The sequence below is a fragment of the Gouania willdenowi genome, chromosome 8 (assembly GCF_900634775.1).
Source record: "Gouania willdenowi chromosome 8, fGouWil2.1, whole genome shotgun sequence".
NCBI classification, from domain to species: domain Eukaryota; kingdom Metazoa; phylum Chordata; class Actinopteri; order Blenniiformes; family Gobiesocidae; genus Gouania; species Gouania willdenowi.
This window is the reverse complement of record NC_041051.1, coordinates 22,356,422-22,366,884: the sequence shown is the minus strand read 5'-3', so window position 1 is coordinate 22,366,884 and position 10,463 is coordinate 22,356,422. Positions and strand designations below refer to the sequence as shown.

Sequence of the window (10,463 nt, the reverse complement as noted above, 5' to 3'; positions counted from 1 at the left end):
GTTGGGCAGAGGTACACCCTCAACAGGGCACCAGTCCATCACAGGGCATCAAATACAGACAATTTCGAGACTCCAATCAACCCAACAGTCATGTTTTTGGATTGTGAAGGAAAGCTGGAGTCTTCATTCTGGATGAAAAATAAAAAATCAACTCACCTTCCCGTTTGAGATTAATAAGGGTTTGCATTTCTGAAAGCTGGTAGAACAAACTACTCAGTCATATACCTTCATGCTTGCTCTCTTTTTACCGGCATATCCCTTCTATGAGAACAAGTGCAAGGAATTCGGAGTTCCACAAGTGATCTTTGAGATGTGCTTATGTGGGAGACATATTACAATGTAACATCATTTATTTATCATGCATCGCCAAACATTCTTTAGAAAATTAAGTATTTTATTATCAACAGCTCTATGAAAAAAATGTCCAATCATGTCAAACACCTCCAACTGTGACTATGTACGTCAAGAGATGGAGAAAACCTTACTTTGGCTGCAAAAAGACAACAGCACCAAAAATCACAGCAGCATCACCATCGAAAACCGGTTCAATGGCAAAGAGGTGACAGGGCAGTTACCATACACATTGTTTCCAATAACAATGAAGTTCGTGACATTCCCATTACAGAACTTCGGTTTGAGTAGGAGTTGTAGTGGAATGTCAAGTTTGTCAGGTTTTCCCCTCTGTCTCACCAGGGTGACAAATAGGCTTGCGATACTTGCACTGGATCCACACCCTGTACATGGTGAGCTGCTTCCCTCTGTTCACCTGAAGCCTTCTGTCCACCATGTTCTGAATTTTCTCCAAGCAAGCCTCTGTAAACAGCTGGTGAAGTTCATCTTAAGTAAAACAAGGAGGAGAGGAATTTTTCTTCACGATTGTTGACTATCTGTCAAAAAACTCCCATGAATAAAACGTTGATATTTCCTCATACCTTGTGTGAAGAAATACACTCGTGTTCCATCACCTCGTACATAGAAGTTTTCGGACAGACACCTTCCTAATAGAATTAACAGACATATTAATATACATTTAATAATTAGGTGTAGAAATTACACAAGTTTGTTCAATGATTTATTGATGGAGATAAGGTACAGCTGTAGCCACAGTGAGAAACATGCTGTAAAATATTTATTATTAAATATTAAAGTCCATAAAGTTTAGGTCCAGATGTGTGTAGCTGAATAGATAGTATTTGGGCAGATTAATTCTCTTTCATATGCAAGTTGTAATTTACATCAAATTATGTTGAAATAAGGTACAAATAGCACGATCTAGCATTAAAAATGTCAATACTTCTTTTAGAAAATGTACCCAAAATGGTAACTACATGATCTCTAAACAAAAGTTAATTAAGTTTATGTGAATAAACAGTTGATGAGACTTGATTATCAAAACAGTCAACATCTACGACTGTAAGATATACGTTTTTTTAAAGCAAGAAATCTGTTCACTGTAGATTTAAATAACTAGATTACTGATTTATTGTGGCCTGATAAACTAGTATAGAGTGTGCGGAGCGTGCAGTCATTGATACAACAACATGTCAAAGATAAGACTGGTTCTTTTGCCTGCACTGTGTTTCAGTGTGACAAACCTTTTTTGAAGCGGAGTTGAGCCATATCATAGCGGCCGTAGTCTCTGAGCAGCAGCACTCCTCCAGGCTTTAGCAGACGTGCCAGCCTACTGATGGATGCCTGCATCCTGAAAAAAGCCCCAACGTACAGAACTAGAGGTCAAATATGAGACTTATACCGAATGAAAACTAAAGGATTGAGTCGAAAAGAGTTTGTACTTGTCTGGATGTAGTGCTGATAGCACAAAGATTAGGACTATAACATCAAGAGTTTCATCAGGAAAGGGATAATTGGCTTCTACGTCACTCAAATCATGAACAAAGGCTAGGCAGCGCCCAGGGTCATAATCTGGATTAGCCTGAGGGGGGGAAAAAAAAAGATAAAACATTGCTGCATTAGTCGGTCCCTAATCCAGAACTATTGTGTGGAAGGAACTATTTTAGATCAAACCGTCTCACCTTGACTAACTCCACAGCTGTACTGGAAAAATCACAGCAGTAAACAAAGAGTCCTGGGTCACTGTTACAGGTAAAGTAATGTGTTTTAGTGCATCATATAAAATATTAGAGGTTTAGTCCACTATTTTCTTTAAAAGTCCTTGTAGACCAGCCAGGAGAAAAATGATGTTGCCTGTAGTAATAAATAAGAAAATATTAAAGACCAGAGCACACGTAGAGCACAGACCTTTACCAAGTAGCTCATTTACACCCATATTGTAATTTAAAGAGTACAGCTTGCACTTCCCTACCACTATTACATTACCCATAAGCCACCGCGCTTAAAGGAGCAGGCACATCCACCCATATTGTGATTTCCACGAGTGGTATTTTCTCATTTTTGGTAATCCAGAACATCACCAAAATTGAATCTCCCATTATCAACATTTTCTGAAAATTTCATCCAAATCCATTCATAACTTTTCAAGTTATCATCCTAACTTAGACAGACAAACAAACGCAGGGTAAAACATAACCTTCCGCTCTGCGCTTGGCGGAGGTAAAAAATGGGGAGAAAAGCACGACAAAAAACCTAAATAAACAGGAAAATCACAGCAATCAAGTGGGACCTAATGTAAACCTTACACCAGAATCAATGACAGCGTAACATCCAGTTGAAAAAGTACTTTTACTTTTTTCAAATACATGTGCAAGGTTTATTTATTGGTAATATGTTAAACACATTTTATGCTACAATCATTTCCAGTACAGGGACCCTTTAAAGAAAGAAAATACAAACTTTACGGAAAGTGACATTTTACTATCACGATATATCATCACACGAGCTGTGGATCCACCTTTACAATTTACTTTTCCACTTCAAAATCTGTTCCACTGTACAGGGGGTCTGCTCTAGGTGCCTTACAAACAGCTATATCAGGGGTCTGCAACCTTTACTCTCTAAGGAACCATTTTGCCTCATCTCACCTGGATTTAAGTCCTTCCTTTGCCAAAAAAAATACCTTCTCAATGAAGAAAACACAGTGTATTGAATTTTATACAGTTAAAATTATGTAGAATAATGTGTAATTTAACTTGATTTATATTGATCATGTAAATGGCAACTAAAAACAATTTATAATAAAATAAAATAAATTAACATCAAGAAATAACAATAAAACAGTATCTTGCATCTTCAAATTCTCATGCATTTCAGTTTACATAAACACATGCTTATATGAAGAAGATTTTTTTTAGATAATGTATTTGGAGGGCAACAAAAACTAACTTGAATTTGATAACGCATAATCATGTTGGTCAACACCTGCTAATTGCTAATTTCTTGCCACACATCAAACATACATAATTTACCGGCACATTGTTAAATTAATCTGTTCTCACGCAATCAAAATCTCTATTTATTTCCAGAATAATGTTTGTGTTGGTTTAATTATCTTACCAGGGATTTAAAACTTAAGGTTAGCCACAGGTGCAGGAAAGCTAATGGTCTGTAGATGTTGCAGGAGGTGAAGTAGGAAGGTGCTGAGTCATTGTACAACGTTATTTATTTTTAGGTTAACAAACAACTCTTTATTTAAATTTTTTTGTTTTTTTAAGCGATAGGGACCCATTGAAAAAGAGTCAAAGAGCCACATGAGGCTCCAGAGCCGCAGGTTGCAGACCCCTGAGCTATACTATACTAGAATAGCTATCATTAACCAACAGTGCTTTAATTAGGATAACAAGGTTAAAGGGAGAAGTTCATAAAAAGGTTGAACATGTGCATGCTTATAATTAATCACTGGATGATCTGAGAAGCTCTGCTTTCAATTTATTTTGTACTTACTTGTTAGTCTTCAGTATTGGAAAAACCGTGTTCCCAACACCACAGCCAACCTGCATACAAAGAAACAAAGTGCATTATTTTTTCATGATTCCATTACATTGGGGGAAAAAAAAAAACACTTAACAAGGCTGCAAAACAGTGAGAGAGACACAATATTTAACTCTTAATCTAGAACAGGGGTGTCAAATTCATTTTAGTTCAGGGGTCAAACATATTTTTTTGTGGGAAAAAGAGCAAATTCAAAATTAATTTTCCCTGATTTGCACTTCGAGGTATAAAAGATATATAAATGAAGTATGTCAGTATATCAGTCCCTGCAGGATTTACACTTAAATCACCCGCCCCATTTTGTGAATTTGGAGAAATTCTGTGGAATAATTTGAGGAATATTTGCCAGATTTGAGTAAAAATGTTCTTTCAACAATTTCAGATTTTTTAAATTGCATTTTTTGTATTAAATGAATTAGTTGGTAATTTACAAAGTGTTACATGTTTTTTTCACTAATTTTTACTGTCTCGAGAGGGCCAAATTTGATGCTCTCGAGGGCCGGATTTGGGCCCTGGGCCTCGAGTTTGACACATGTGACCTAGAACATTTTAATCTTCTCTAACATGAGATGGACCGTTGCCCTGACTAGGATGTACCCACTCTTCTGTTAAATGCAGGCTGAAACTGGTTCCATTCCTTAAAGCGAGGTATACACAAATTTATATATGGGCTCCCGTTTTCGACCAAAGACGGCAGATTATTTAGTTTGATAAAATTATTTCATGAGATTATCCTGTGGTCTGAGGTGTTAAGAGTGAATTTGTACCAATAATCAGCTTTGAAATGGGTCAGGGCCGACAATCGTAATTATTAAACCAATATTCAACATTTATAAATTAAAATGTAATCATAATCTTAACCACGTTCAGCAGCGACATGTCCAAATATCAGAGTGGCCAGTATAATATTAGATTAAAATATTTTATTTTTTCCCAACTGTATCGAGTGGGAGCTCCGACTTTAGGTGGCGTTTCAAGTCACCATTTTCAAGTTGGAGGTCGAAAAATAACGAGTTATGAGTTGCTTGGAAAACAGCATCAGATTACGTTGTTAGATCTCCTTCAATCACGCGTGATTATGGGAGTACGATAACAACTGTTGAAAGTCTCTTTATTATCTTTATGTCTGTATCTACTCAGATTTTATGTGTGTACACCGCTTAACCCTGGTATGAATAAAATGAAAAAATGAACAAAGAAATCACTCAAACTTCTTCAAACAGTCTAGAAATAAATGATCCAACTGTAATAAACTGTTGGCACTGAAAAGAAGCTGGGCAGGCTGTTGATTTCATGTGTTTACGCTGACCTCTAGTATCCGGTATGTGGCAGCAGCCCCATAGGCATCCTTATTATTCAGAGTCAAAGCGTTAAATTCCCCGGTTGGTGTTTTGACCAAACTGTGCAGCTTATTCTCCTCTGCTGCACCGAGCTCAGACTGACACTTATGGCTCGCGGTACTCTGTGGAGCCAACTCTGTGAACTCTGTGAACAGCCAATGACGGTCTTTGAAGAATCGATTCTCGTGAATGGTGTAAAAGTCGTTCCAGAACTCGTTGGCTCGGCTGTTGTATTCTTCTGCAAGGAAAAGGAAAGCCATGAAACACATTAGTTCATTTCTTAACGGCTCCGCCTACCTTTTTCTGCTTACACCATAGACTGTTTTCAATATGGAAGGAGTTAGTTTGTACGTTGAATCTGCTTTGCTTGAATATCTTTGAAAAATATTGCAAATAAAAGCCTCTAGAGCAGAAGTTCTCAGCTGGTGGGTCAGGACCCAAAAGTGGCAGGTGTAGCAGAATGATTCCAACTTCCCATGCTTTTATTTTGAATATTTCTTTATGTATTACTATTATCCAGGGGCAGGAATTTAGCACTTTTGCCACTTCTGAAGTTGAATAAGTATTCTTATTTTGCACAGATGATGTGCATTTGTGGAATACATCTAGTGGGGCATTACATTACAAAGTAGGCTTACCCTGTTATTTGGAGATACATGTAATGTGAAATAAAATTAGGTTGGGGGAGGGGGTCTGTGTGTATTTATAGCGCAACCTTGAGACTGGATTAAAAAAATGCAATAATTGCTGCAAAACTACAAGCTAATGCCTGAACTAATCAGCTCATCCAGGAAATTCCAGGAAAAAAATGCTTTTATAAAAATACATAAATTGTATTACAACAATGGAATTAGAAACACAGTTTTACCCATAGACTGCAAAAAAAAAAAAGATGGATGTGACAAGCTCCTCCAAAAGTTAAGCTTTTTTTTTTTTTAAAGCTCCTCCTGCTGACTGGCTGCAGTATAGGCCATAAACCCCGCCTCCTCAATGTTAACGGAAAGGATTTGGGTCAAACTGGTAAGTTTTCCACACCAAAATTTTGCTGTGATCATTAGTTATTATCGCCCTACATTGCGTTCAAGTGTTCAATTTTCTGAGAAGTTTGTTTTAAAAAGGTTATTTGAGGTTGAAATACGGAATTTGACGTCATATATTACAATGATTGGTAAGTACGCTAAATGGGGCGGGGCGTGCTACCAAGGCTCCTCCCGCAGGACCCTACAGCGCAGACTCTGGATCTAAATTGACTCAAATTTGCAAGATGGCCACGCCCCTAAGCGCTGTATTTTGGCTTCAAGAGCGTTGAGTGGGAACTATGGAGGACGTCACATCCATCTTTTTTACAGTCTATGGTTTCTCCTATGGCTGAGTGACTCACTGTTTGATTATCAACAATTAACTTGGACAGGTCACCTTGTTTTTCAGTAGGCAGAGGCTGGCTGTTTTCTGAAACCTTCTTCTTTGCAGCTGCTTCTTGTTCATCGGTCCACTCCACATTGTCCCTGTTGACAATACATGATTATTCAGACTGTAGGAGCAGAAAGATAAATAACAGGTTTGAGTCTCAGACAAAGTGCCATGAATTTCAAGTCACATTCAAACAAAGCAATTAGTGCAACAGATGCTAATAAATGGGCTCACTGAACCAAGAATAAAGCACAAACAAATGAATAATTAGATACAATAACATAACACTGACATCTAGAAAATGTCAAACCCTCCTATTCACTCAACTATGTTGAATAAAGGAAAAGTCAATAAGATGACAGTCATCAACATCCCCCACCAAATTGTTTCTCATTATAACTCACAACCTTTTCCTAAATGTCCTAAATCTAAGAACTTAGATGTAGACATAAGAAAATATTATCACATCAGAATATAAAATTACTAAATAGCTTAAACGGTTTCAAAGAAAAGCTGTCCCCACAGAAGATACCTTGAACAGAGTAAAAAAAAAAAAAAAAACGGCACAAGCGCAATAACTTTGGAAGAAATAATAGCGCACTTCTCATTTTCAAATTCCATCAAGGTATTGATACCCTGAAGCCACACACCGAATTTAGTTATCCTGTCTTAGACATTTTCTAAGAAAAGCTGTCCCCTTTGTAGATACCTCGAGCAGAGTAAAGAAAAACGAATCAAGGGCAATAACGCCAGAAAAATTAATTGTGCGCTTCTCATTTTCGAACTCCATCAAGGTATTGATAACCTGAAGCCACGCAAAGGATTTGGTTATCGTATCTTAAACAGTTTCTGAGAAAATCTGTCCCATTTAACTCGGACGCACGGAGCTCAAACCTATATCCGGGGATAATAAACCATACAGACTGTGCTTGGTTTGGCTTCTTTAATAAAAATGAAAAAGCTAAACAACATTTATAGCTACATAAAGGTTTTGTATTATTTACTAGTTCATTGTGTTCTGCAGCTTGTTAGGCACAGTTTAAGTACAACTGTAGTCATCTGGTAGAACATTAATTCTGAAATTCCTCCACACACACTGTAAAGGTTGGGTTAGAGTTAGTGTAGTCCGTTACTGTTGTTTAAAAAAAATCTTAACACGTTTTAGTTATATATATATATTCTTTAATCTCCAGAGTATGGATGGATATTGAATTTCATTTTTTTTTTTTTAAAGCACATACTGATACATGTCCTGTTTGACAATGTTTGAGTCCTGACTGAAAGGCAAATTTTTTTATAAATGGCTCATGATTTCAATAAAACGCCATTGTTCCACTTTTCTGGATTATTTTTCATACATATATAGCTCTGTGTGTGTGTACTGACAGCTTTGTGGAAAGCTGCAATGAAAACCTATACTGTGTGTGTGTGTGTGTGTGTGGCGGAATTCCGGCTTTTACCCGGACCCCTTTTAAGGCTCAAGTACCCCCTTTCCCTTATTTCTGAATCCAAGTATCCCCTTTGTCCGAACATAATATTTTGCTTAGAATTCGATGAAAAAACAATTATAGACCATAATGATGGAATGAATGAGTGATGACATATTCTAAATGATCTTATTTTGTAAATAAGTGGAATTTAACAGTATTTATAGTGGCTCCTTATTTCTATAGTTTGAATCATCTCCTACCTGGTGTGGGACCAAGACTGACCTTTTTTCCAGTTTGCCTTCTAATCAAGAACATTCCCATCCTCATTATGATGATTATCATTTTAACCAAAAATAAACACTATAAAAACACCATATTTTTATTATTTTCTCTCTCTCTCTCTCTGAAATACCCCCGTAGTGCCATAGCGCACCCCTAGGGGTACCCCAATTTGAGAAACACTGGTTTAAAGTGTAAGACAAAATCGGTGAGTGCTGATCTGCACTGTGGGTTGTGCAGTGTGCACCATGCCTTAGCTAAGCTAGCAGCTGCTAAAGCACATCTGCATGAACTTCAACCTGTTGTTACTACAGCAGCGCAGCTGTGAAAGAACCGACCAGGCGTTATGTTGGAAGACCTGCCGCGGGTCCGTGAGGAACCGTGTCCCGAATTGAGGCCTCTTAACCCCTCCATCAGGCTCCATTTGAACACTGTCTGCTTCCACTTCGTCCACTGTACGGGGCGCCGCCATGATGACTGTGACGTCACTGACATTGGACCATGGTTTTCAGTGGTGATGCGTTCATGAACGGCAGGAAAAACTGCAACAAAAAAACAAAATAAAATAAAATAAAATAAAATAAAATAAAATAAAATAAAATAAAATAAAATAAAATAAAATAAAATAAAATAAAATAAAATAAAATAAAACAAAACAAAACAAAACAAAAACAAAATAAAATGAATAGAAACATCACAAATAAGTTAAATATGATGAAAATGTAGCAGGTGAAAAACTATATCAGTTGATAAACTAACATATCTATCATTGTCCTACATGGTCCTGTTAAACATATCAGCTGTAAACTGTCTCACAGATCACTAATACCTGATTAACTATTTTTATAGCATAATCGCAGATATAAAATCATGTGATTAAAAAGTAAATACATTAAGGAAGGAATTTGTGAAATCGGTTTATTCTTATCAGATATTATTGTGGTATAATAAACAAACAGTGCCATGTCAGTTATCATCTTTACTTTAAGGTTTTAATGAAATGACAATCATATACACACACATACTGTAATAGACGTAATAGTTTATTTTTTTCAGATTACATTTATTTTGATTATCACTTCTCACACTTATCACGTTTTTAATAAACATGTTTATTTATTTATTCAAATTAATGTTAGGACAGCTATTTCCATTTTTCCTATTTGTGCCTTGGTTACTGAACTCAAACACTAGAGGGAGACATTGATATAGTTTTTATTTATTGAGTTTTGAAAAGTTGTAAAATATGATAGATTAGCTTTAATGTAAAATTACTTTATAATGGGAATGCACAACACAACACAATCACCCACCCAGGTTCTGGTTGGCTTGATGGGATGTATTTGCCACATTGCTAAAAACACGTCTGAATAAAAAAACCAAAACATGACAATAGGATGAAAAGAACTGCAGGAGCAAGTCATTGCACTCTATTCCATATTCATTATGTACCATGCCTCACCTCCAATATGAGCTGGACATGTGTACCTGCAATATAGAAATAATAATTTCTAAATAAATATATCAGTTGTCCTCTCATTTCTTGGAAACTTTGAAGACAGACCAAATTTGAACTATTTTTCATGCCCTGTTAATATTGTTTTCATACCAGTTGTTAAGTTTAGGACACACATTTAGATTATTTGTTATCAGGTTTAGGTGTAAGTTGATCCAAATGCTAAGATTAAGGCAGCAGGTAGTAGTATCGTTTTAACAGTAAGTCAGTTGTAATGAAATCAAGTAACAGAGTTAACAGGAACCCATAAAGAACAGGGCAGACCAGACCAGGGAGCTGTACTACGAAGCCGGATTTTCTCTTATCAAAGTAATTTCTGTTTTCTGATGTACGACACTGGTTCACTTTTTACTGGGGAAAATCACCATGGTAACTTGTGCTGAAGGGCCAATCGAACCTGAGATCAGCATCAGGAAGGATAAAAGCAATTCCTGTAGACATTGATGCATGGGTTGTAAATGGTGCGCTATGGGGAGAAATAGTATTGAAGTCATAGATTGTATATGTATGTGTTAGTGTGGGGGAAACTGAGGCGGACTATGTGAAGAAAAAACGCTCACAGCATCAACATTCAGGTTGTTC

At 36.7% G+C, this 10,463-nt stretch overlaps 1 protein-coding gene across 1 annotated transcript; it reads right to left on the bottom strand.

Moving 5' to 3' along the window:
* Nucleotides 1-373: 373 nt before the first annotated feature.
* Nucleotides 374-8,844, bottom strand: mettl2a (methyltransferase 2A, methylcytidine). Its single transcript, XM_028455123.1, has 9 exons — nt 8,704-8,844; nt 6,663-6,751; nt 5,216-5,484; nt 3,859-3,908; nt 2,034-2,094; nt 1,794-1,933; nt 1,596-1,702; nt 933-998; nt 374-837 (listed from the first exon to the last, which is right to left on the bottom strand). Exons 1-9 carry the CDS (start codon nt 8,835-8,837, stop codon nt 668-670), a joined length of 1,086 nt encoding a protein of 361 aa, XP_028310924.1. The 5' UTR covers nt 8,838-8,844; the 3' UTR covers nt 374-667.
* Nucleotides 8,845-10,463: the final 1,619 nt, after the last annotated feature.

Bases quoted from the DNA above. Each gene is read 5' to 3' on its own strand.
- mettl2a (XM_028455123.1), bottom strand. From the start codon at position 8,837: ATGGCGGCGCCCCGTACAGTGGACGAAGTGGAAGCAGACAGTGTTCAA. The intron at 3,909-5,215 runs GTCAGCGTAAAC...CTTTGTATGCAG, and splicing joins CCACATACCGGATACTAGAG to GTTGGCTGTGGTGTTGGGAA. The intron at 838-932 runs GTATGAGGAAAT...GTTTTACTTAAG, and splicing joins AGTGTATTTCTTCACACAAG to ATGAACTTCACCAGCTGTTT.